The sequence below is a fragment of the Rhinolophus sinicus genome, chromosome 13, assembly GCF_057876585.1.
Source record: "Rhinolophus sinicus isolate RSI-liver-muscle chromosome 13, RSI-T2T, whole genome shotgun sequence".
NCBI classification, from domain to species: domain Eukaryota; kingdom Metazoa; phylum Chordata; class Mammalia; order Chiroptera; family Rhinolophidae; genus Rhinolophus; species Rhinolophus sinicus.
The window spans coordinates 19,639,120-19,666,864 of NC_142513.1; the positions used below are offsets into that span (position 1 = coordinate 19,639,120).

Here is a 27,745-nt window from a genome sequence, read left to right on the forward strand (position 1 = left end):
GTGTGTATATGTGTGTTAGTGAATGTGAGTACGGGGAAGCAGAGGCCGCCATTTCGGGGAGTCTGCGGACGTTGTCGCAGGGTTGGATCCTGAGCTGCCGAAGCCGCCGTCCTGCACTCCCGCGCGGGCCTCTCTAATTCCATTGTTTCTTTTAGATTCGCTCGGGCCTATCCGCCCTCGGAGCCCGAAATTGGGGCTGGGCGGTACCGCGGCCCGGGCCTAGCGGCTTAACAGTAGCAACAGCGGCAGCCGTAGCAGTAGCAGCCCTCCTCTTTCCGAATACGACTACTGCAGGGGCCCGGAAGCCCTCACAGGTAAGCAAGCGTTGCGGACCGGTGTATTTTCGGAGCTTTTCAGCGGTTTGATTCTTTTCTGGGTTGAGGGGCACTCCATAGGCGGTCTTTGGCGACGTGGGGGGGGAGCCACGTTCTCGAGAAACAGGCTCCATTTCGGCGACCGCGCCCTTTTTCGGTCGTTTAGGTTTCAGATTCTTGGGTGGCATGAACCCCGGAGAGGTCTCGGGCAGATGGCGACCGGTCCCTTCAAGGCCTGCGCTGGCCGCGACCTCCCAACATGGCGCCAGCCGACCGCTGCCATGGCACACAACACCTCCCAACCGAGGGAGTTTCCCTTACCCCTAAAATGGCAGCGCGGGTTTTGCGCGCAAAAAGGCGCTCTAGCTTGAGGCTCCCAGCTTCAGGTTTTGGAGTTCATTTCAGGCTTTTAAAAGTCGAACATTTATTTTGGTGTGCTCGATCTTAGAGATATTTCAGATTTAATTGCCAAACCTGGTAAAGGGCTTCCTGCCATTTTAGTCATTCTAGGGCTTTTGAAGGTTTTTCTGAAGTTTCGGGGTATTCGTCTAAGAAAGAAATTGAGCAGAACCGAAAAGTATTTACTCATAGAATTACTTTTCTTACTATTTTCATAGGCGTTTAGAGAAAATGGCAGACGATATTGATATTGAAGCAATGCTTGAGGCTCCTTACAAGAAGGTGAGAAAAACATGTCGGTGAGGTTTATATATTTCTTAATTTAGCATTATTCACGAAACTACTGCTGAAATGTAAACTAACCTCCCCGGAGCCCTCTTGATTTATCTTATCAGAGATGCATTACGTATAACTTACAAAAAGTAAATATATGCTATTGATGTAATAATATTGTGCAGTAGTTTCACTTCAGCGTGATGAATAAATGCCCATCTATCTCTCTTTGTAGACTTGCCTAACGATATCTCACCTCTACTCCCATGAATTCACCTTTGATTCCAGTGTGAACTGTCAATCATAAGGTAGTAATTGAGTGACTTATCGCTGTACCGTGGTCCCCTAGGTAAAAATGACTCAACTAAGAATTACCAGCTCCAGTTTGGTATAGCAAAAAGGTGAATGTAGTGGTTTGGGAAAATAGCAGGGGTCCAAGAATAACAAAGCATAACCAGTCTGTGGCAAGCAAATCTTTAAGTCTTACAAGAAGAAATGGGTGAGATTTAAAATTTTTTATATGTATATATATATAAAAAAGACTGGTGATGGTAAAATATTAAAACAGGCAGGTGATGATCTGCTGCTCAGTTAAAAATTAATAAAATTCTTGGATCCCTGAATAGAAAAAAATTTTAAACAAAAGAGGCAGTATCACAACTTAAAAGTCACTTGATGACTGTTTTACTGTTCTCCATATTGTTTTATTTTTAGTTAGTCCCTGGCATATTTCACACTTAAAAACTACAAAGGAATTATTTTGGCTAATACAGTCTGACCCATTTCAGTATCACAGTAAAAGTAGTGTCTTTTCATTCTTTCACCAGTTGGTGGTGAAAATAGCAGTATGCATGCATTATCACTGGTGTCACAAACTGTAGGCTTTGTAAGTTAGTAGTTATGCTCCTATAACTGATGTGATCAAACTTTAAAATAAACATTGCGCTAAACCTTTTGAAAATAATACATTTGTTTTGGAGTGTATAGCACGACCATGTGGTACCAATTTGGATGAATTCTTTATAGCTTTAAATAGTGTACGTAGTTTGTAATGCTTAGACTCTTGAAGACTTCTTTCTATTTTAATGTTAAGATTCTTGTGTCTTAGTTTAACGTGGATGTAGTTCCATGTAAACAGGTATGGAAGTAGGAAATGTTTAGGTTGGACTGGTGGATTATTAATTGACTTTCTTGGGTTCTTGGGAGTCAACATTACTAAAGCAGTGTGAATCCCTGTTTGCTTCAGGGCGAGATGTGTGACAGAGGTGGCATCAAGCTCTTACAGTCCCAACCCTCCAACGGAAATGGGCGAAGATCTCAGGAATGGCATCGGTCACAGGAAATCGATAGTGGCTGGCTGCTAGCATGGCCACTTGGGGCTTAGGCAGAAATAGAGCCATGGTACTGACCAAAGGGACCATAGCACATGGACTAAAACTCAAAACAGGACTTCATTCATGTTTTAAAGAAATTCTATTTAACCACTTCAACATTGTAAATCTGGATAACTTAATATCTAACTATATAAGAAAATAAATTTAACATGTTAATATGCATTTTTATTTTTGTACTTTGATGACTTAATTGTAAGCAACAAAGTGGTTAAACACATACCCATCTAAATTTTTTTATAGCCTTCCATGTTAAACTATAAATAAGTAATTAGTTTTAAAATTGTTTTGTATTTTCTTATTCCTGTTCCCTTTACCCTTTGACAACTTGAAATGTTACCACTTCGTCCTCATGATGTTCTTCTATCAACCCTGCTTAGGATGAGAACAAGTTGAGCAGTGCTAATGGCCATGAAGAACGTAGCAAAAAGTAAGTTTTAAGAAGGGACCTGGGGTGGGGAAACTTTGTGATTGAGACCTTATTAAAGTTGTGTTCCTGTGGCTAAAGCATCAAACTAAGGTTCTCTTCTGAAGCTTTCTTTGCCTCTTTTAGAAAAGTGGTTCTTTACCTTTTGGGACGCGACACCCTATTTGAGGATATAAAACAATGGACTTTTTCCCTAGATTTCAGCATATGGTTTCAGGGACCTTTAGGACACCTTCCCCTCAAGTCCATCCATAACAATCTGGATATGAGTTCCTGGGTTAGAGCTTGTCTTTTAAGTTTATTAACTTGGGCTTAATATCCACTAAACTATTGTATCCACTAAAGATGGGTTAGGAAGAAGAAAAAGTAATAAATAACCAGGCCATGGAAAATATTGTTTGTTCTAAGTCACCGAAGGACTCAGAGCTGTCATTTAAAGCTCTTGGCTGCTTAAAGGCCTTCTTTTCATAACACTATGGCATACTTAAGTACTTCTGACGTTCCCCTAACATGACTTTTGTTGTCTTAAGCTTTTAAACTCTGATAGACTTAATAGTGAGAATGGAATTAAAAAAAAAATTGAGTATTGATGCAAGTTATTTGAGTTAAATGAGTAACCCAAAATAGGAACTCAGTGTTACAGACTAGTACAGAATCCAGTATACAAAAATCTAAGTAACAGTATGAATCATATCTACTTTATAAGGTTGGATCCTATTAATTTTTGGAGTTTCCTTTCAGCTCTAAAATTCTTAATATCACGTGGTCATGTTATAAGCATGAAATTATATTAGCCTTGTGATTTCATTTTGTCACGTTTGTGTCCCTCATAGTGTATAATGAAAAGTGATGGTAAAACAGCTATTTACTTGGTTCTTTTGGCTCTTCCTCTTAAGAGCTCAAAAGTGCTTCATAATACACTATTTCAACACCCTCACAACTTTGTTAGATAGATGTAATATAAAACGATGAGAAAATTGTCAGATTGGATTATTCAGGCTTTGCTATGCAATTCTTTTATTCTTGTAATTCCCGGAAAATGTGATGGATTACAAATGATAGAATTTGTAGAAAATGTCCTATATTTCTGGTACAAGCTTGGGTGGGACTGTTATATTAAGTTGGTGCAAAAGTAATTGCGGTTTAGAAGGTTAAAAACAATTACAAAAACTGCAATTACTTTTGCACCAACCTAATACTTCCTTCACTAATGATAAGAAGTTATGGATTTAGTCTTCAATTGTTAATGGTGTGAGACAATCAACCAATCATTGCATGGTTTAATGTCATCTGGTTTTAGACCTTTACCAAAGTAACTGCTTCCTAATTAATGGTTCTGATTCGCAATTCTGTAAACCAAAGAAAACCTAGGAAGGGCTATTTGTATAAAATGACTAAAATGATCCAATGTAGGTATGAGGCCTCGTGGGTGAGTAAAGATCTCACCATAAGTGCCAAAAGGATGAGGATACAGTTTTGGGCACAGACCTTTGTTGTACCTTTCTCAGAAGTCACTTCTTGCTAACCCCAGTTTATACTTGTTTTCATCCTGAATCTAAGCTAATTAAGGCTACCAAGCTTTTACAAGGAAATTTAGCATCAAGCTCTCAATGACTGGTGCTTAGTGGCCTTTATTTACCTAATACAGAGTCTTACGGGGTTAAGAATCGACAACTTTCTTTAATTGATTGATCCTAGGATTCTTTGTTTAAGGGAAGAACTTTTCAAAACATTCCCAACTATCTAGAATCTTCTAAAAGGTACAAATTATTTTTCTGTCAGACTTCCCACCCTCAATTAGAGCTGATTAAATAAATGGTTCCCTTGTTCACCCATTTTTCTGAAGGGAATTAATCTTTCAAATTAATTTGAAACTTATCTAGAACAAAATTGTGTTTAGGGATAGATACAATATAAAACAAATAAAGTGTTTTGTGCTTTAATCTTTTGTATAAATTGTATAAAAGTGTCTTAATGGAAGGAAAGGTGCCCTGTTGCATTTTTTCATCTTAAAAGCCATTGAGTGTTGGGATGCAGTTTTAAGGTCGAAAGAAAGTACACATTTTGAGAAATTGAAAGTGACTAGTAAATGTTTCCTTTTCAAAAATAGTAATTCTGATTCTCAGTACATACACTCAATTGTATTTGGTAGTAAAAGGAACTATAATGTAACACAAACTTGTTATCAATTACAGCCTACTTTCAAAAGAGCTTTATACCCCTGAGTTTGGCAAGACATCAAAGTATGCCTTTTAGGTACCTGCGCTTGCCTTCATGGGAATGTTTGTTAGTGTAACCAGTTTTGCCCATCCATTCAGTTAAGCTCTTCAGGAATTACTCAAAAAAGGATAACAAAATGACACAGTTGAAATATATTGGCTACTGTGGTTTGGATTATCTATAAGTTTTGGAATAAATGACTTTTCTATTTTTTTTCTTATTTTCCAGAGTACTTTGCATTTAAAATTTAGATCTTCTTACATGGAAGAGGTCAAATCCAGTTATAGCAAAACACCTTTACAGCAGAGGCCATATAACCAAAAAGTCCAAAGGCCCAGCCCAGTGGACCATTTACTTCAATGATGTTCAGTACAAAATTCCACTGCACTAAAGACTTTGGAAAGTCCCTTTTAAGTTGTAACAGGATTTGACTATTAGTATGGATTTTGATAACCCTTTAGTTAACTTCATAAATGTTCTTTGAAGCTGCAGTTTGTTACAGAGAAATATACTGATTTCTTGCACCCTTAAATTTTTGTCTGTGCTTTTATGCAGAGGACTGTATATTCTGAATGCATTAGTATGTTGCTGTCTTTACCTGTCTGGGGTTGCCTTCAGATGTGGGTGGGGACTCATTTATAAAAAGTCCTAGGAAGACCTTAAGTTGAAATTAGCTGTCCAAGTTTTGAGTCCTTTCCTTTGGCGAAATAAGTTCTGGGCCTTAAAAAGAGGTAAATAGGGAGGTTGGCTGCCTCTCTGCTGTGTACCATCTATGAGCAGAGCAAAACTTTGTCTTTTTTGTAGGAGATGGAGTTACTTTTTACTTTGTCCCCTAATTGATTATAATTAGAACTTCTGATTATAGCTACTGCACGGAATTCTTTAAGAGATAGGGTCAGGTTTTTCAGGCAACAAATTTGGAATGTTAATTTGTTGCCCTTCTGGGCATTGCTTTGATGACTTCTATATAAATGAGTGTAGCCTAATTTTCTGTCATGTGCTACCTAGCATATACATTTCTGACAGTCAGGTGGATTATCTTGAAATTTTAGACAAAGTTTCTGCCTCCTTGGAAAGCTCTACATCTCCTTGTGATTGGAGTGTGGGTTTCAAGATTCCAGAAGGTGGGTGTCTTCATTTTCTATTTTCAATGCACTCTAAGATGACCTGCTTTACAGGTTCTTTGAGGCAGACTTCAGTTGCTCTTGTGCTAACTTTGCTTTGATAAGGACTAAACAGCTAATTAAGATTCCAAATGATGTAGTTGTCAAAATGTTTAATCTTTTAGCCATTACAAATTGACATTTTAGTGGAATAAGTTTATTTGAAATGTCTTTCAATTTATATTAAAAAATATCTGAAGGCACCTCTAAAATTTGGGTGATGATGTAGAGGTACAGACTGTAAGATTTAGTTATGAAATGAGTGGGTAGTATACTGTGAAGAATATAGAAATTAACAAAGATATGACTGACTGGCTCTTTTACCTTTCAGAGTTTGAGATTTTATAAAAATTATTATATAGATGTTGATTCTTGGTTTTGATTGCACCCCACAGGCTTGTATAAACTGGCATAAAAAATGGCATACTCCCATTTTCTGGTGTACTCATTATAACTTTAAATAAAAGGTAACAAGTGATCACAGTAAAATCTAGTAGGAGTGTCAGAATGCACTTTACTGCATTAGTTTTACTGTCCTTTGTCATTACTTGTAATTTTGCCCATGAAAACCAAAGTACTGGTGTTTGTATGGCCCTTTGAAAATATAAAATATTTACATGTATAAATTGGGTTAAAATTGCCTTAAGAGAACTTACTATATTTAATGAAAATATATGTGATCCAGCAGTAGTACTTAAACATTAACATATTCTATTATAACTTTGATTTTTATTACTGCATCTTACGGATTACAGTAATACTTCTTGGCCAGTTATATGATGGTCAAACTTTATTTAAAAGTTCAAGTTTTGAGCTATACTTACCCAAAAAGTCCTTTCCTGGTTAAAGCTGTAGCTGACTCAGGAGATCATTGAAGTCCCGCTTTCAAATGATGCTTTGTCAACGGACTGCTGAATTTCAATAGTAGAAGGCAAAGGTTGGGTGGTGTTTTACTTTACCTAGGAATTATTTTTCCACAACTATGATTAAGTATCATTGTATGGTAGTAAAACTAGCAAAATAAATTTATAAAAAGATAAAATTTCTGACCATAAAAGGAAGTATATTTGGGCAGAATCTTAAACCAGAAAGGTAATGGTGATTTTTTTTTTTTCTTCTCAGGAGGAAAAAAAGCAAGAGCAGAAGTCGTAGTCATGAACGAAAAAGAAGTAAAAGTAAGGAACGGAAGCGAAGCAGAGATAGAGAAAGGAAAAAGAGCAAAAGCCGCGAAAGGAAGCGAAGTAGAAGCAAAGAAAGGAGACGGAGTCGCTCAAGAAGTCGAGATCGCAGATTCAGAGGCCGCTACAGAAGTCCTTAGTATGTAACTATAATTATGATGATTTTGTTAGAGAGTCATTCTCTGGGTATCCAGATAGCAATTTACATGATTTGAATTGTGAAATTTTATTTCTCAATGTAATTAGTTAAAAAGTGTTGAGGATATTGACATTAAAAAGACTAGTAAAGTGGAAAATAGTGTGGACAAATAGATAACTTTTGTTTTGCTAGGCATACAGATTTTCTGATGTTCCATCTAAAAATATTCTATCTAAAAAGAATAGTATGCCAGTCCAAACTAGACTAAAGCAAGAGTCCTTTAAAAAAAAAAAAAGATGTAGTACGAAATACTTGAAAGCTTAAAGGTGTGTGAACTAATATTTACTGAACATATATTTATTTAAAATTTTATAGCTCAGATGAATACAAGTTACAAATATGTACATTTTAGTTAAATACGTAATTAGCTAATCTTGTCTGTGTGGCTGTTTTTAGCTGAAATGACAGACCCTTTGTGAATTTGGTGTATGCTCCTGGATAATGATCATTTCGGAGGTTCATCACACACCACACACATCGCTTGTATTAAGGTTTTTTAAATAAAGCACCAACCATGCTTTGAAGGTTAAATCATTATGGAAACCTGGATATGGTTGTTTAAGATGAAAACAAGTTTCGTTATAGTAATTGAAAACTCAGCTATATTAATAATTGGTAAGAGTTTTCTTGCAACACTTAAGTAAGGATTGACTCTAGCAATCCTTAGTATTTTATCACGTTCTTTCCTAACATAACTATTATAAACTATGGGATATATTAAAATTAACACTTCTAACTTTAAAACTTGAATGGTTGAAGATGGAATTCAAAGACAAACAGCTAAATCAGAACCTTGACTCTCACGTGGGCAAGTTAACCCTTTAAGCTTTTTTCCTCGAGTTTTAAGGAAGTAGCAATTGACATAAACTGTAACGAGCATTAAGTAAGAGAATGTAAATAAAGCACCCACCATAACTACTATTCATGAAATGTTTTGGTATTTGAAGCCACTAAAGTTAGTATCACTTTGAATTGATTCTGGCTCTTAAATCTTTAAAATGAAAGGAATTGAACTTGTTTTCTAAGTTCCTCCTAGCTGTTATTTCACACTTTTTAAGAGCTTAAAGGGACGACAATGTTCTCTTAATTCTGAATGCTCTGTTAGAAAATACTTTGCTTTTTGTCCAATTTATCAAAATTTACTGCATTCTTTTTTACCAGAATGAACTAAATCAGAGGAAAAAGAATTACCTTAATAAATTCTGAATACAGTTTCCTCGTGAGTGACAAGTACTTGAAGTCAACTTATGATCCTGGTCTGACTTAAAAATGATTTAGTTCTCACATTTGGTTTTAGGTTAGTTTTAAACTATGGAAGTAAAAACTGAGCCTATAATAAGGGGAAAGAAACTATTTGTACATTCTCATTTGAACTTAATCTGGTAAATGTACTTCCTTATATCACTATTAGTTTGAATTGCAAAGGACCCATTTAATACAAAATAATTTATTTGGAACTGCTTTGAGGTTGTAGGTACGTGTAGAGTTCATGAAAATGAATCCAAATGTGGGTCACAGACCATATTTGGATAGATAATTATTTCATTTTGCTACCCTTCTGGAAAAGAATAACAGGATGAGCACTAAGGGACATCTGACTATCCCTTTAAGTTAGTTTGGTCTTTCAAAATAAAAGGTCCAGCAGTTTTGGGAATTTTTTTTAGAATACAGAATAAAACTTTTTGAATATTTGCCCTTTTGATCTTTTAAAAAAACGCTCCTTTAATATGTTGAGTCCTCAAAAAAGAATTTTCTGAAGAATTGATGAACTTCCTTTACATCTTTTCTACGTAATATTTTGCCACAAGGGGATGAAGTATGATATGCAGAATGTGCTTTTTATATAGTGCCTGAGACTTGCTGTTAAATGGAAAAATTGGAGTTTCATGGTTATATAAAGACTTAGTCCCTTTTGTAAAAGAAGTCCCTTAAACAAGAAAACATGAATATTGTATACGTATGTATGTGTAAACACATGTATGTCCCTGAGAAAGGATGTGTAAAGATGCACACCATAGTTATTCCTGGTGTGAAAGAAGTTCAGGAGGATTTATTTTCACTTCTATGTGTTCTTTAAACTTCAAGAATGTATTCATAAATGTATAACTTTTCAAAACCATAGACTAAAAATAAGAGCATTCTCCGAATTTAAAACATTTTGAGGCTGTAACCTTTGGTTTTGGCACCTCTCAGTAATCCAGGATGGATAACTGCAAGAGCAGTTTGCCTGGGAAAGAGTTAAGAGAAAAAGCCTCCTTCCTCTTCATAATTGAGGTGGAAAAGAAATGGCTTAAACAATGTTCAGCTTGCTGGAGAACACATGAACGTGATCTTAGCAAGACCCTAAACCTGTAACTAGTGTAATTTTGTGTTTCCTTTTTAGCTCCGGACCAAAATTTAACAGTGCCATCCGAGGAAAGATTGGGTTGCCTCATAGCATCAAATTAAGGTTTTTAAACATACTTCTGAATTGTTTAAATTGTTTTTCAAGGAACTAATGTGTTGTACTTGTTTGGGTAACTTCTGAAACTTTTTAACTTTGCAGCAGACGACGCTCCCGAAGCAAAAGTCCATTCAGAAAAGACAAGAGCCCTGTGAGGTAGCTGTTGTCCCTATTTCTTTCTTTAGAGCTTTTAGCTTTTATGCTACAACTAAATTTAATGATACTGTGCAATTTGGACCATATTAAGTCTTGATTCCTTTTGTAGTAGTACTGTTAAATCAGTGTTTACTTCTAAATTTTCAATAGCTTTCATTTTAATTTCATATTAATGAAGAGTGGAGCAATAATTAATCATTTAATGTGCAGATACTACATGTAATCTTATTTCCCTTTTATAATTAAAAAATTTCAGTAGTAGTTACCGAAATCTTTAAATACATTTCAATAAATTGACCTTTGGAATTAATAAATTTGAGTTATTGAAATGGCCTCATGTGGGAAAGTAGTTATAACAATTATGAGTTTTACCATTTTGCAAATCTCTTCCCTGAGAAAAAGTATTTAATTTCCAGAGTCTTAACCAAATTGACTGGTTTTTGATATTTGATCCAAATACATTCTTAAATGTTTATTTTCCTTTTAAATAAACATAAGGCTTAATCTGTCTAATCTACCATTTTGGTTCAAGCAACATTTTGTCATATGGTAGCGTTGTTTACTGGTGTTCTTTCTGGCTTGCTTAAAGGGCATTTTTAGCTTTGACTCTATCCTGTTATTTAGTATGTTCTGATTCTAGGAGTTGGTAAAAACTTAATGATTTTAAAAGCTCTCTTTGTAACAGATACTGATGTTTTTACTCTTTAATATTTAGTTTTATAAGAACTTTTTTTAATTCTCGTCTGGATGTAGTCCAGCCTTGTACCTGTTTTACAGTAATATGCTTAAAGTCACTTGTTGATTTCTCAAGGGGATGTATCAGAGTTTTGTAGATGGAGTATTTCAAAAGTACTTCCTGAGAATGTCCAGAGTGTGGATAAGAGCATGTTTATGCTTATTTCTTTAAGGATTCACTTAGAACCTAATCTTAATGATATTTTGTATTAGGGACTGTTAACATGCTCTTATATTTTCTTTGAAATTTATGCAGTTAAATTTCATCTATTGTGCTCTTGTACTTCTCTCCCTTATTTGAGCACTTTAATTCCTTCTATAAATTCAGAAGTGTAAGGCTATTTGTAATAATGAATAAATTGAATCCCACTATTTGTCTAGATAATTTCCTGCTTTTTATTTTAAATTTGCTTATGGTTACTGTCTATGTGTTCTGTATCCATCAAAAAACATTTCTTTGGATACTAATTTGCAGTCTTAAGTAAAATCTGTTCTAATGAACAACCAGCTTACTGGTTGTTTATATATCTAAATTTGTTAAATAAATTTGTTAAATAGAACAATTCTTAGAATCAAATAGTTTTTGTCATTTGGTGTTTTACTCTCAAGTTTGTCATTTGTGATTATCAAACTTAATTTCACTTTATGGTTTTGTTGTGGGAAATCATCGTTTCTACTAACTTTGGACTAGTCCAATTTGTGGCTTGTCAGGTGTTATTTCCTGTTATTACTAAATGCTCAGGCTTCTGATTGGCCTTTTATCATCCTGGAGAAATTAGCATTTGTACAATTGAGAGGCCAGTGGACTTTTGTCCTGATACCTTGTAAAATATTAGAAGAAACATTTAGTAAACTATCATTCTGTTCAAGGAATTGAGTCACATTGAATTACTTTGTGGACATTTTGTATAAATCTGGCTTGGGGGTACTAACAAACTAGTTCTGATAAAGTTTATTGTGTTTATTAAAAATGTACTTTAAAAAGAGTAAGTTACAAATTTTACCTCTTTTACTCCTGGTAGGGAACCTATTGATAATCTAACTCCTGAGGAAAGAGATGCTAGGACAGTTTTCTGCATGCAGCTGGCAGCAAGAATTCGGCCAAGGGATCTGGAAGAGTTTTTCTCTACAGTAGGAAAGGTAATCTTAGCCTATTTAGGGCGATCAAATAAATGGAAATTGCAAACATTTTAGTAATTGTTAGCTGGCAGATAGAGTGAGAAGACACCTGACCACCAAATCTTGTAGAATTTAGTTAGGGACTTTATTTTTGGTAACATTTGTTTTGCCTCAAAGTTTAATAGTGTTGGAGTTGATAAATGTTACCATGTATTCACCAAGATAGAAGGTAGGTGCTCTCTTAGGCAGCACATATACTAAAATTGGAACAATACAGAGAAGATTAGCATGGCCCCTGCGCAAGGATGACACGCTTAGAAAGCAGAAATTAATAACCATAATATTGCCATGGGGATATGAAAGAAAGTTTGGGGAATATAATTAGTAACGTAAAGATTTTGTAGGGTGTAAGATAGGCACTTGTCTTAATAGGGAGACCACTTCATGGACGGTGTACATGCCACTGCCGTGCACACCTGAGGCTGAAGCTGAATAATACTGAATGTCAACTGTAATATATAGTCATAGAGTGTGGAGTACAGCATAGGGAATAGAGTCAATGGAATTGTAACAGCTGTATATGTCAGGGATAGTAGATTAGGGGGGTGGTTATCACTTTGTGAGGTGTGTAAATGTTTATTACATTGTTTTGTACACCTGAAACTAATTTTTAAAAAACCATAGAAGATAGAATTCAGCCTACAAATTTACTTGTTAAAAAAAATTTAATGGCTTCTGTGCTGCATCAATAATGTGTCTCTTGTCCCTTTTTGAAATTACTACCTATAATGGCTCATGCTGGATGATTGCACAAAACAACCTTGTGATGAGTGTTTTCTTTTTAGGTTCGAGATGTAAGAATGATTTCTGATAGAAATTCAAGACGTTCCAAGGGAATTGCTTACGTGGAGTTTGTCGATGTAAGCTCAGTGCCTCTAGCAATAGGATTAACTGGCCAACGTGTTTTAGGAGTGCCAATCATAGTACAGGCATCACAGGTAAATTTTTTCCTTAAGAATTTGATAATCCATAGCACTGGAAACCTGTTGCTTAGTGTTGTGCAATGTGCTTTGCATAATCACCACTGACTACCTCGAGTCATGTTCTCAAGATAGCTTTTTTTTAAAACTTTGTCTTGATTACTTTGATAATAGTGTATGCTCAGTCCCATCCTGTTCCATTTTAATAGAAGTTGTAAATACTATTTCATGAAAAAAACTTGAGAACTTGGTCTAGAATTTTATTGATTTTGATGATTTCTTAGTTGGAGATAGAAGCATCTAAGTACATGTTTTCCCTTCCCAATCTTTCTTTTTTTTTAAAGATTTTATTGGGGAAGGGGAACAGGACTTTATTGGGGAATACTATACTTCTAGGACTTTTTTTCCAAGTCAAGTTGTTGTCCTTTCAATCTCAGTTGTGGAGGGTGCTGTTCAGCTTCAAGTTGTTGTTTTTTCAGTCTTAGTTGTGGAGGGCACAGCTCAGCTCCAGGTCCAGTTGCCGTTGCTAGTTGCAGGGGGCACAGCCCACCATCCCTTGCGGGAGTCGAACCGGCAACCTTGTGGTTGAGAGGATGCGCCCCAACCAACTGAGCCATCCGGGAGGCAGCTCAGCTCAAGGTGCCGTGTTCAACCTTAGATGCAGGGGACAGAGCCCACCATCCCTTGCGGGACTCGAGGAATTGAACTGGCAACCTTGTGGTTGAGAGCCCACTGGCCCATGTGGGAATCGAACTGGCAGCCTTCGGAGTTAGGAGCACGGAGCTCTAACCGCCTGAGCCACCGGGCCGGCCCCCCCAATCTTTCAAATGGAGTGATTTTCTCATTTTTAATAAATTGAATATGTTTACAAGATGTATAATGTTAAGAGTAGTTTGAATTGCTGTCAGTTCTAGCATTTCTTTTTTTAATTGGGGAATAGTGCATTTTTGGACCCATCAGCTCCAAGTCAAGTCGTTGTCCTTCAGTCTAGTTGTGGAGGGCGCAGCTCAGCTCCACGTCCAGTCACCATTTTCAGTCTAGTTGGCGGGAGGCGCAGCCCATCATCCTATGCAGGAGTTGAACTGGCAACCTTGTTAAGAGCTTGTGCTCTAACCAACTGAGCCATCTGGCCACTCCAGTTCTAGTATTTCTTGAAAATAAGATATTTCAAACTAATTTTGAGAATATCTTCTACTTAAGATAACTGCAATTGTGTTTTAATTCCTCTTTGCTGATACTCTACAGAATTGGCGTTAATATTTTAGTTCATTTAGATGTGGAAAGTTGGGATGTATCAATCTATTAAGTATATAATATGAAAGTACCTGTTCGTGCTTTTGTGCTATTCACTGACTGAATAGTCATGTTGGTTGCTTTTCAAACCATTGAAATAAACTCTCCATAACTCCTAAGTAATCTGGTTACTTCATCAAACTTGAACATAATATTATAAATTTATGCATAAGCTTTGTAACAGATCTGACTTGAAGTTGCAGTTTCACTGCTAACAAGCTTATGTAACGATCAAATTACTAGCTCTGTCACCTCTAAAAGTTGGTAACAGGTCCTATTTTAGGAGTAGTTAACATTGGGTATTTATCACTTGATTATATGTAAACAATAGGAAAGTAATTGTTAGGAAATTGGCAAAAATCATTGCTCAGTTCATTTCCTATAATAGATGAGGACAGACCTAATAGTGTGTAGATTGACTTGACAGAGGGCTGAGAAGCATCAAATTACATGTTGAAGTCATTTAACCTGTTGAGATATACTACTGAAGGTAGCCAGTCTGTTGTAAGAAAAGGAGCTTGTTTCAGAATATAAACTGAGAACTATTGATTTTGATAAGTACTTGCTTTGGAATAAATGACAGCTGAACTGAAAGGTTTAATTTGGTTTATATTGGCAGAGCCCCTTTATGACAGTTGTGTACTGTACTTTGAGTAACTGATCTGAGAGTACATTAATGAATAATGAATGGACTTAACGATTCCAAGAAATAATCTTGTTTTCTACGTTAGCATGTCTGATACCAGGATGCATCAGATGGCATAATGTAGTTTTATGATTGATTTCATTTTATGTATGAAATGCGTTGTATGATTGCTCAGTATATGACTTTTGCGTGTCTTAAAACTTTAAAAATGTTTTTATTGTGGTAAAAAACATCACATTAAGTAAAACAATTTTTGTTTAAAAATTTAGTAATTTTAATCATGTATAGTTCAATGCCATTAATAACAGTAACAGTAAGTGGAATTACACAATTTGTCCTTTTGTGTGTGACTGTTACACTTAGCATAATTTCGTCACTAACCTTTGACTTCATCATTAAGCAAACCTAAGTTAAAAATGGGATTTATTACTCTGTTTAAAATGATTTGTTTTAGTGCTGCGTGATGTGCATTTTGTCCTACCTAATTTGTAGGCAGAAAAAAACAGAGCTGCAGCAATGGCAAACAATCTGCAAAAGGGAAGTGCTGGACCTATGAGGCTTTATGTGGGCTCATTACACTTTAACATAACTGAAGATATGCTTCGGGGGATCTTTGAGCCTTTTGGAAGGGTAAGTCCCAATTTCCTCAATGGATCCTTGATAGGTTCGTGATCCAAATATAACTGCATAATAATTTTTGTATATCGGCTTCGTCATATTTCTAAGATTAACATTAAGATGGGGGAGAGTCTTTCTGTAAGGTTTTTGTGACAATTTAGATTAAGATAGTTTCCCTGAAAGAAGATATTATTTGAAGATACAGTGCTACAGTGAAATGCATGAGTATTAGAATCAATTGTTTTTTAAAAATCAACATGAATGGTGAATGTACTGTGCATTTGGAGCAAGAGATATTTTTCCCTTGGTGTTTTTTTTTGGGGGGGGGTGCTCTTACTGAAAATTTTAGGGGTATGTAGAGAGGCTTCTCTACTAAATTCAAGAATAATTAGACTGTTTTGTTTCTGTCCAGTTAGTCTTCATTTTAGAATAGACATTTTGTTTTAGAATAAGTGTTAATAATAGGCTGTGCTCTGGTTTAAAAGATTCATGATGTGGCCATGAATAAAAATCTGGGTTCCTGCTGTACCTTCACTGATGTTCATTGCCCTTGGATATTTTTATTGCTTTCTTGCACTACCCTACCCCACCCCACTGATCCTCTTTGTTAAACTGTTTTAAGTGTCAATAATGGTAAATGTTAGGGTGTTGAGATTGTGGGTGTTTTATTTATTGGAAATACATACAATGGTACATAAATCATAATTGATTGGTCTGGTCAGTCAATACAAAATGAATACATTTCTGAAACCACCAGAACATGAAGAAATTTGACATATGGGTGCTGTGTTTTAATTTTTCATGCTTTCTATGTATGGATAGCTTTATTGGGATAGTGTGATGTAATTCATAAACCATATAGTTCACCCATTTAAAGTGAACAATTAACTGCTTTTTATTATATTCAGAGTTGTGCATTCATTAGCCACATCCAATGTTTGAATATTCAACATTTGGCACAATTCATCATGTCTGGTATTGAGAATTAATTTTCAGTTGTTAACATAATGGAAAGGAAACAACGACGTTGATTTTGTTTCTAACTCCTAATTGTATTTTACAAAGGACTAGGTTTTTGTGATGCGTTTTTGAGCCAAAAGACTTAAGTGTTGAGATTTCTTGCAGCTCGCCAGTACATGACTTCTTGTTTAGGAAGTTTCTAGGCCTTTAGAAGATTTTGGGGGGCATTAGGGATTGTGGTATGTTTTCAATTATTTTTTAGGGGGAGAGGAGATTTTTTAAACATATTTTGAGGAATAAAAATTTGCCCTATCCTTTTAACATATGTATATATATATATATATATATATATATATATATTTTTTTTTTTTAGATTGAAAGTATACAGCTCATGATGGATAGTGAAACAGGTCGATCCAAGGGATACGGATTTATTACGGTAAAGAAATACTATGATTAATATTATGACTTAAACATTTTTGATCTAAGCAGCATAGTAAAGCTTCATTAGTTACTGGAAACGAGGAAGGAAGAATGATTAATATTTAAATTAGCTTGCCCTTAATAGCCATTTCCTAGTAGCAATAAGTGTCCCCTAAATGTGAAAGTTTGTTTAACCAGTTTTACTATTATCCTGTATGTCGTCAATTTGTTTAGCCAACTCTGTATAATTGAAGTCTCTGACTTGATATGATGTCTTCAGTTTCTGGCTCTTAATAACATCTTGTCAGTTGAATGAAGAAGGACCCTTGTAATTCCATTTTACCTAAAATTCTTTTTATATGAACACAACTTACCACAGTGACCAGGGATGCCTTATTAAAAGTGCTTTTGGTTAGGGTATGAGGTGGCAGCTGGAATGATTGTGAATAGAGGTGCCTGCCCTTTTAACAGTAGACTCTTTGTCTATTACTTCCTGGTACAATCCAGTAACGTAATAGCAATTTTTAAAATGTATGATCTTATAATGTTGTAAGATCCTAGAAACATATTTTCACTTTAAGATACAGATAGGTCCCAGTTTTAATCAAGAATTTAGAATTGTCTTAATATCCAAAGTTCCATAAAATTTAAACCTGTTCTGTAGTGGTAGAGAATCTATTTTATTGGTCACAAGGATTTTATCTTCCTAATATGTGCTGGTGGAAGGAGAAAACTTACTTATAAAACTGTTTACTCACTAACATTTTGTTTTACCATGTTTCCCTGAAAATAAGACCTAGCCAGACAATCAGCTCTCATGCGTTGTTTGGAGCAAAAATTAATACAAGACCGGGGCTTATTTTAATATAAGACCGGGTCTTATTATATTATTACTAGACTTAACAAGTACACATTTCCTTACCTTGGTTACATATGTGAACTAATACACTGGACTTTTTTAAATCCCCTCTCTCAATTATACAGTTTTCTGATTCAGAATGTGCCAAGAAGGCTTTGGAACAACTTAATGGATTTGAGCTAGCAGGAAGGCCAATGAAAGTTGGCCATGTTACTGAACGTACTGATGCTTCCAGTGCTAGCTCATTTTTGGACAGTGATGAACTGGAAAGGACTGGAATTGATTTGGGAACAACTGGTCGTCTCCAATTAATGGCAAGACTTGCAGAGGGTAAGTTTTTCTGAGTGTTGTGAATGATTTATTATGGGTTACGGTAATGAGAAAGGGAACCATGTAGACTAACAAATGGAAAAGGGTTTCTTATTTTGGAGTTGACATCCTTGGGTAACACGTGTATAGTTTCATAGATGGAAGGAAATTCCTTGTCTTAACGTTCTAAAGGAATCTATTTGATAGTGGTGCATTTTGAGTACTATAGCGTATGTTACAGGATTCCTTTTGCTTTCTGTAAAAATTGTATCTTCACACAATAAATTTAGTTACAGTTCTTAACACTATATGCTACTTGAAATTTCTTTTAGTGAAGTGACTTTGGTAGTAAACACTCAGAAAACTATGTTTTCTGCTCTTAACATAGTAAGGACTTTAAGACCTATTCTTTTACAGGTACGGGTTTGCAGATCCCACCAGCAGCACAGCAAGCTCTACAGATGAGTGGCTCTTTGGCATTTGGTGCTGTGGCAGGTAGGAATTGAATCTTTTCTAATTTGAAATCATTTTTTTTCACCTAATTCGAAAATTTGCCAAATTTTTGCATTTAAAAGGACTTACAGAGAATTCAATTCATCAAGTACTTCTGGCCTATAAATTTCAAGAGTGTGTAAGGAAGTGGAGATATAGAACAGAATTTTCCAGTAACTAATAAGTTGTCAGGGTATTACTATTGAACCCTGCACACTAATTTTTAGTTGAAATTGCTGTAAGTTAGACCTTTTTAAAATACATCACTTTTAATTAAAGACCAAAAAGTTGATAATTGATTTAAAGAAGTTTCTTTGTAATGTTTAAGTTCAGGAAACTACAAGAGGCCTTTAAATCGAGCTCCATTAAAGTAATTGCAGTACCAAAAGAGAAGAGTAAACCGCTCTCCTAAATAGTACATATTATTTTGAGATGGTGAGTTAGGGAACGAAGTTCCTGGAGATGGCACGAAGGGTGGAGAGAATTGATAGTTTGTGATAATTATGCAGCAAGGGGTTCACTTCGTGAAAAACTGTCTTCCTCTTTCACGACTTACTTTAATTACATGGATTTTCTTTTATAAACCTTGATTTTATCCGATAACTAGAAGCTAGGATAACATTTAATTTTGAAATGTCGAATACTTGCTTTTAGAACATCTAAGCACCATTGGTATTGTGGACGTATGACAGGAAATACTTATCCCAAGAAAGTATGGCAATTTCTATTATGAATTGGTCCTTTGATCTTATCTATAAAATGAAACTGACAATATGTAAAAAATGAGATACGATGATACTGCATCTGAATATATAAAAGTCCATGTGGTTGCTTGATCTTTTAAATTGAAAGTTCATTATATCTAATTAATGGAGAGGATCATTTCTGCTTTTACATTATTATTTATTATTTATAGATGGGGGCTTCTCCATAGTGGATATCCATACATTTCTGAATACCTTTAGGAAATCTGTCTTTAATTTCCTGTGCTTCTGTCAAATTGGATGATTTATTTTGCAATCTGACAGATAAAATATCCTCTAAAATTTCTGACAAAACCATGCCAAGTGAATCCTTATGAGAAGAAAAAGCATAACCATTGTTACATTTAATTTTTACTTTTTAAACAACTATTAGCCATTTAATTTCTTTATAGTGATGTAGTCATAGATACCACTTGCTATAATTGAAGATATTAAAAGAAACCCATCACTTCCACAAATAAATCCGTCTGTGATTTAAAAATTATTTAATCCGAAAGCTGTCCTTGTATTACTTCCCATTGTTCAGGTTATTCTTTCAATAATTTAGAAAATGTTTAATGTTTGATTGTTTACCATATTTCTAGGTAATTCACTAAAGGCTAGTGAACAAGATTTGTTCTTGCCTTCAAAGATTTGATGCCATGACATATGATTGATTTCTAAACAATCTTAGGTTGTATTCTGGATGCTGTATCAAATACGTTGATTTGATCTTCATAAACAGTATCTTGATCTAATTGAAGAAGGTGAAGACTTTTCAATGTTAGTGTTACTACCCTCAGTCATTATTTCTCCTATGATGCATGATATATGACCACACCTCCCTGGGCACATTCACTGTGTAGCTTATGTTACTGTGATTAACTAAAATTCGAAACGTCCACAAGGGTTGCTGAAAATAGCCATTTAATTATCTGTGTATTTGTTATGTTCCCCCTTGTTAGTGTTCATTGACATGATTTAAAAGTTTGTTTTCTTACACTTCGCATAAATTGTATTGCTGAGTTAAGAATCACTGAGTTTTTAGGTAAATATTTATGTAGCTGGGTATTTTTCTCCAGATAGTATTAAAAGCTCATACATTCCTTGTTGAAATTAATTATTGAGTGTTCATGTGATTGAGGCCCTTGTCCCCTGAGTCCTTTAAAGCTGTTTTTTGAAACCAAGGATGGGTCATCACTAATACTTACATTTTTTTTCAGATCCTAAGATAGGATCTTTACCTTTATGAAACCCATGCTTTGTTTTCTAACTTACAACTTTTAACATTTTGATAGGGATTTATATACACTTTAAAGAGCATGGATTTTTGATATTTATACATTTTTTCCCATTTTAGGAAAAAGACAAATTTTGTTATAATTTAAAGTTTATTGACAGTGTTCCTATGGTCATATCTTCAAGTTCCTTCAGTATACACCAGTTACATTTCTTCAACTCTGAGATGCCAATTTTGAGCACCTAGGACCCAGGTATACTTATATCCCAATGTAACTTGGGCTGCAGGTCCCTTTTCATTTTTGACCATGTTTTATAATCATTTTCTGTACTCGGCAAGAATCCCAAATGGTATTAAATGTTGCAGTTCAATCATATGTTAATGAGAATTAGGTACTGAATCTAAACAATTTTTATATTGTGTATTTCTGTAACTTTTGAACTTGAAGATAGCTTTTCAACACTGGCATTTTCTTTACTGTTCAGACTTGTTGCCGTTTTCACTTAATAGCAGCTTTCACTTAACTTCCTTTTCAGTGTAAAGTGTTGATTATAAGAGGAAATATATTGGTAAAAATTCCCATTCTGTTTATTTTTAATACTGACCAGATGCTTAAATTTTCTTGTACTTCATAGATTATGGTAAACCCAATTAGATTTTTCCTGCTTCATTATATTTCCAGGCTAGGCCATGATACCAGACCCCAGTAAAACTGTCACCTTCTGGGCTGGACTTGACTAGTCGAATCTTAAAACCACTTTAAAAATGATGTATATACACATAATTAGAATGGTGACTCACCCAGTAGTGATTATTCATACTACTGAATTGATAGATTAGTGAAAGTGTTTACACCTGTTTGATGTGTACTATTGCAGGGATTACTGTTTTTTAATAAACTTTTGAAAGTTTAAAATGCTTACTGTCACTGATAGAACAATAAATAGTTGAATATCCCAAGTACTTGGAATTGAATTCTCAAGATCAGGGTTTTCATGTATTTTCTGACCGGTGTGCTTCCCTTTCCCCATTTCCCATTATTCCCGTGTGCAGAGTAGTATAGGGAATGCATTTGAGATATGGAAGAGTACGAGGAATAGGAAGAGAGAGGCATAAGTAAGTTTTCTAGGACAGGAGGAAATAAGGCCCCAAAGCCTTGTCAATGAGGAATGGGGAAGGAGGTTTGGCTGCCAGGTTTTACTATAAAAGTTCATTTTCATAAACCCTGCTACTGTAGTCCACTTTTATTAATGCTTTCCTGACATTTACCCTGTTAGTTGAGGCTCTTCATTGTTCCTGCACTGAGCTGTAGAATTCTCTTTTGTTATAGATTTGCAAACAAGACTTTCCCAACAGACTGAAGGTGAGTTGAGTTTTTTATTTGTCTTTGAAATAGGTATGTGTAGCAAGACATAGTTGTTTATATTTATTGTAGTTTGTATTTTGGACCCAATTTTGGCAGAATGACATAATGGTATATATACAGTAAGCTATCTGGTAATGTTTCAGAAGGCCTAATTCAAAATACTACAGTTGCATAGATAAAAAAATTAAAATGTGTATTTTTTTGCTTTAGCTTGCTTAGAATTATTGTCAGCCTTGTATGCTTATTTTTGTGTTTTGATTGTTAGTAAGTTTTATGTAGAAGTCAGAAAATTAAATTTGTCATTTTACTAGACAAACTTTTTAGAACAGAAGAGTCTGTGAACTTAATATAAGATTAGGAAAAACTGACTCTTAACTCCAGTAGTACCAAATAACAAGAAAATTACCTAGGTTAAATTGCATGCAGATATCAGAGATTGAAACAATATATAAAGTAGGTGATTTTTTTTTCTTGTTTTTAATTGCTATGTGAACATCTGCCATTTGATAGAGCAATTTGCTATTGAACAAATTCAGTATCCATCTTTTATAGGGTATACTTAGTCATTTAAGGAAATGATTCTATTAATGTATGAGAAAGGTCTTCCATGTTACTTGAGAGTCAGGAATTAAATGTGTAATTTTTCCAGAAAAGGGGACAATTGTACTCAATCCTTTTTTTCCTAACATTTTAAAAAGAATTAGTGGGTTTTCCTGTTAACTATATTTCTATGCTGAATTCATTGTGTTCTGCATTTATCTAGGTTAAGCCGGAATATTTCTATCATACATATTCTAAATATTTTTCATTATTCATAGTATATTATAGCTAATTTGAGAAAGTGGAAAAATAAAGTCATTTGTTTTGTAATGACCTAGTTTTTTTTTTTCAAGCATACTTCCATGTGTTTATGATAAGGTACACAGTGGACTTCATTTTTTAATTGGAACACATGCACGGTTGCATTGTTAACTTTCCTCAACAGAATTTGACATCTTTTAGTTTGGCATTTTTATTTTAATATAAAGCTTTATGAAAGAAAACTATTGAAGTGAAAAATAAGCAAAAAGCATTTGTAATTCTGTCACAATCATTTTTTTATGATGTATTTCATGCATAGCCATAATTTTTATTCAGTGGATTCTTCCTTGGGTGACCGTTTAATTACCATAATTTCTAATGCACTGTTTTGTCCTTAGCTTTGTTTGTTGTTATGTATTGGAATGAAATTTGGTCAAATGTTATGATTACGGTGAGTGAGTTGTATAACAGCTACTGGTAATGTTTTGTAAATCACATAAAAACAATGGAGAAAGCTGTCTTGAAAAATGCTCACTTCAAGCTTAAAATCAACATGAGTTTTAAATGTTGCTCCTAAATGTTAAGTGTCCAGTAGTTTTTTATTTTTAATAGTGAATAATTGTATAGTCTGTTCTTTTTAATATTTCTTATGCTAAAACAGACCTAATTTTTAAAACACTAATTTGATTTTGTAATAGGTTTTATAATCCTAGGATATTAAATCTCAAATCCTTGGATGGTTTTATGCATTTTATTTTTAAAACTTAATCCTATTATAATGTTTATATGTTTTTAAAAATGTGTAACTATCTATGGGCAGAAACTTAAGAAATACAATAGGGTATAGATTTATTTTTCATTTTAAAGATGTGTTTTCATCATCCCCTGCTTCTCAGGGTATAAACTCCAACAGCCCTACAAAATCATCCTTATATTTTATCCTTTGCTATCTGGATTGATTTGTATCGATAGTTGTGTAATTGAATTTTAGTTGCATGTAAAGTTTAATTATCCTTCTAAAAATAAAACTCCCAACTTTTCTCAAGATCAGCTATTTCAAATAGGTTGCCCCGGTTTTCTGGCAACTAAAATGGGGTACCATTGCGTACTTTGATAGCATTATTAAATGAGATAAATTAGTGAAGTGGCTGACTTGACTACCCTAGTTTCAGGCTTTGGGTTTACTGTTTTGGTTTTGCTATTCTGATGCCTTTTCCATGAAACTGATTTCTCTCTCTTTTTTTTTTTAGCTTCAGCTTTAGCTGCAGCTGCCTCTGTTCAACCTCTTGCAACACAATGTTTTCAACTGTCTAACATGTTTAACCCTCAAACGTAAGTAATAAACTTTGGTCAAGTTCAAAAGGGTGTATTTTGAAAGCTTTAATATTTAACTTTACTAAGTTAACATTTAGGGTATTTCAATATATTTCATAGTTCAAGCAATTTTGATCCTCTTTTGCCTTTCTGGATTGATTTGTTATTGATATGTGTGTAATTGAATTTTGGTTACATTTAAAGTTAATTTCCTTTCTAAAAATAAAGTCCCAACTTTTTCAAGATAAGCTATTTCAACAACTAAAGTGGGATACCTGATTCTCTTAGCACAATCTTAATGCACATTTCTGATTATTTCCTTTGGCTGTGTTTGTAAGATGGGAATTGAATTGAAAGCTATACAGATTTTTATGTCTTCCATTTAAATCTAAGTAGTTTTGTATGAAGCTTCTATTAGTTTTTATTTCGATTGTCATTTTATTCTCTACCAGTTTTTGGCTTTGAAATTTTAAGCTTATTTCAAAATGTCTAATAGAAGAAAAGTATCTTTTCAGGTTTCCTTTTTTTGATTAGTACTTGCTATGAATTTGGAGTATTTCTTTTCTACTGCCTACTCAGTGATTTTAGAATGCCATTCATTAATCAATCCGCACATCTTGTTGGTTTTGTAAATCAATGCTTATATTTTAATATAAGTATTGGGTTTTCTGTTCAGTTAATTTGATAAACCAGCTATTTGACAAAACAGTCATACAATGACTAATAATTTATAACGTACTGTTTGCATTTATATTAGTTCATGGTTTACTATAGAAAGAGCTTGGATTCTTGTATTGGCTTTGTCTATGAAATGGTGATAAACTATTAGTATAAGTGTCATTTGAAAGATGTCAAATGCTAGTGTTAAAATTTATAAGCTTGGGTTAGAAATGTTTTATTTGATTTCCTCTAGTACCCTACATCTGCTAACATCGATGCCTTTTTAAATGAAAAGAATGCATATTTTTAAAAAAACTATATAGATGAGAATATACGTAACATTTTGTAAGTTTGAGCAGTATCTAATAAAACTTTATACTATCTTACAGAGAAGAAGAAGTTGGATGGGATACAGAGATTAAGGATGATGTGATTGAAGAATGTAATAAACATGGAGGAGTTATTCATATTTACGTTGACAAAAATTCAGCTCAGGTATTCTGATATTTTTAGTAAGCAAAGATACAATGTTACTCTCTTTTTGTCTTAATCTTCACCGATACTTGGGTCATATTATAATCTCTTTCCTTAGAGTTTTTTTTTTCCTCCTGAAGTTTTAACATACCAACTAAATATATGCCCTGTAAAATGAAGATACTTTGAAGAATAATTATTAGACCAGGCCATTAGCAGTGTTGCTGGTTATTATTGAAGTCTTGCCATGAAATCCTGGTATCTTGATTAATTCTTCATCAGTTTTTAAATCATAGAGAAAAAAATAGTACAGGGCAAGTTTTTGGGAGAATAAAACATTTTCAGTAAAATTCTAGCTGTACATACTATCCAATGAAACAATATGTAGAGAGCAGTGAGTTTTTCTATAGTGTGAATAAACCTATTTGAAATCCATGTTGTATGTCCTTACATTTTTTTGGTTATATTTTAGGGCAATGTGTATGTGAAGTGCCCGTCAATTGCTGCAGCCATTGCTGCTGTCAATGCATTGCATGGCAGGTGGTTTGCTGGTGAGTTTGATCTTTTTTCTGATTGATTATTATTAAGGGCCTAATTAATCTGAGTAAAGATGTTAAACTACACATATCTGTTTATTTCAACAGGTAAAATGATAACAGCAGCATATGTACCTCTTCCAACTTATCACAACCTCTTTCCTGATTCTATGACAGCAACACAACTACTGGTTCCAAGTAGACGATGAAGGAAGATATAGCCCCTTATGTACATAGCTTTTTTTCTTTCTTGAGAATTCATCTTGAGTTATCTTTTATTTAGATAAAAATAAAGAGGCAAGGGTCTACTGTCATTTGTATACAATTCCTGTTATCTTGAAAAAATAAAAATGTTAACAGGAATGCAGTGTGCTCATTCTCCCTAACTAGCAAATCCCACTGTATACAAAGCTGTTCTCTTGTTTGCCTTTTAAATATACATGTAGAAAATTACATTACGGATCTATAGGAATAGCTCTAGAGGAACAAATGTGCTTAATGTAAAAAGGCAGACAGGGATGTAATAATGTTTTTAATGTTTCAGAAACCTAACTTTTTACATAGCAGTTACATTTCACATTTCACTAATGTTGATATTTGGCTGATGGTTTAGCAGAGGTTTCTGGAGTACACAGTGAATGGCAATTCAAGACAGCTAGAGGGCTGTTTGATTAACATCTCATCTTGCACTCTGATTAATTGGCAAGAAAAGGAGACTTCAAAATTACATTTCTGGATGGTATCTTTTCAATTAATGTATCTGTAAAAGTTTCTTTGTAAATATGTGTTCTAGTGTGTCTAAGATTCCAAACAAAATGATCCCTGCATTTCCTCAAGATGTTTAGTGAGTCTGGTGAGCAAAGCAGTCTGAGCAAGAAATAGGAAATGCAGAAATAGGTTTTGTCTGGTTGCATATAATCTTTGCTCTTTTTAAGCTCTGTGAGCTCTGAAATATATTTTTGGGTTACTTCAGTGTGTTTGACAAGACAGCTTGATATTTCTATCAAACAAATGACTTTCATATTGCAACAATCTTTGTAAGAACCACTCAAATAAAATTCTCTTAAAAAGGCCACAGAAATCTTCATTTTTGAAATGTTTTAAAGTCATAAAAACTTGAAAATAGGGTGTAAGTTTCTTTGATTTAGTAGTTATTTGGTGTTTGCCTCTTCGGGAAAATTCTTAAACCATACAGAATCTGGATAAACTTGCGCTCAGGTTGTTCTTGTACATTCTTCTATATCACTGCATAATCTTAGCACTGTATTTAGAGTAATGTTATCAAAACTGGGATTTACCAAAAGGAAAACCATACAAATTAACCCACGCTTTAAACCTGTGTATTCTCTCCTGTGTTGTCTTGGCATCTCAGTGAAAAAATACTTTACTATTTAAAAGTAAATCCTGGGGGAAAAAAAAAGTCTAAATTCAGACTGGTTTCCAAAATTGATTTAATTGTATTTCTAATTCTATTTATGGGATTTATTTTTTTTTTAGCTTTAACTTTATTCCGGTAGTGAGCCATCACCATTTATACTCTGAACTCTGCTTCAAGTTCTGTGTCTAGGTTGAACCTTTGAGTAGGCAGTGTTGTTCCTAATGGAATAATTATCTTCAGATACTGACTTGCTCACCTCATTTTTTTTTTTTCTATTGTGTTAGCACTGAAGCACAAGTTTTACAGGTTTAGTCAGATAACAAGATAATTAATAGTTTGAATGTGGAGGCATCACCATTTTCTACCAACCCTTTTGATGGATATTTAATCCAAAATTTCTTCTTTTACTTGCTTCAGTTATTTAACCTGAAGAAAATTTTCAAGATTAAACTTTTTCAACACTGGGCAGTTTCTTGGGGCTGACTTACACTGTCAATGTTTTCTTACAAAAGTATCTATAATTAAATTTTTTATTCTTGAATCAAGTCCTATCAGGTTGTCATTTCCTTTCCAGGGACCTTGGTTAGCAAAGGTGGCCATGGTATTTAATCTCATTTTAAATTTAGCTCACCACCA

General features: G+C 34.2%; 1 protein-coding gene and 1 non-coding gene across 11 annotated transcripts; both read left to right on the plus strand.

Annotated features, from left to right (window-relative positions):
- RBM39 (RNA binding motif protein 39) lies at positions 1–26,806 on the plus strand. Of its 10 annotated transcripts, none has more exons than XM_074317891.2 (18): positions 2–314; positions 932–995; positions 2,758–2,807; positions 6,077–6,152; positions 7,313–7,504; positions 9,948–10,013; positions 10,110–10,163; positions 11,921–12,038; positions 12,863–13,015; positions 15,429–15,566; positions 16,888–16,953; positions 17,922–18,126; positions 18,523–18,600; positions 21,893–21,943; positions 23,998–24,079; positions 25,111–25,216; positions 25,668–25,746; positions 25,840–26,806. In XM_074317891.2, exons 3-18 carry the CDS (start codon positions 2,783–2,785, stop codon positions 25,938–25,940), a joined length of 1,590 nt encoding a protein of 529 aa, XP_074173992.1. In that variant the 5' UTR covers positions 2–314; positions 932–995; positions 2,758–2,782; the 3' UTR covers positions 25,941–26,806. The 10 variants fall into 10 exon arrangements, with proteins under 10 accessions (XP_019588648.1, XP_074173992.1, XP_019588643.1 ...); XM_074317892.1 differs by lacking the exon at positions 2–314 and adding an exon at positions 1,222–1,294; XM_088789168.1 differs by lacking the exon at positions 6,077–6,152 and having other exon boundaries at positions 3–314; positions 2,758–2,811.
- On the plus strand, positions 12,251–12,357 carry LOC141568430 (U6 spliceosomal RNA). The gene has a single exon (XR_012491546.2). It is a non-coding gene; the product is annotated as a U6 spliceosomal RNA (small nuclear RNA).
- Positions 26,807–27,745: the final 939 nt, after the last annotated feature.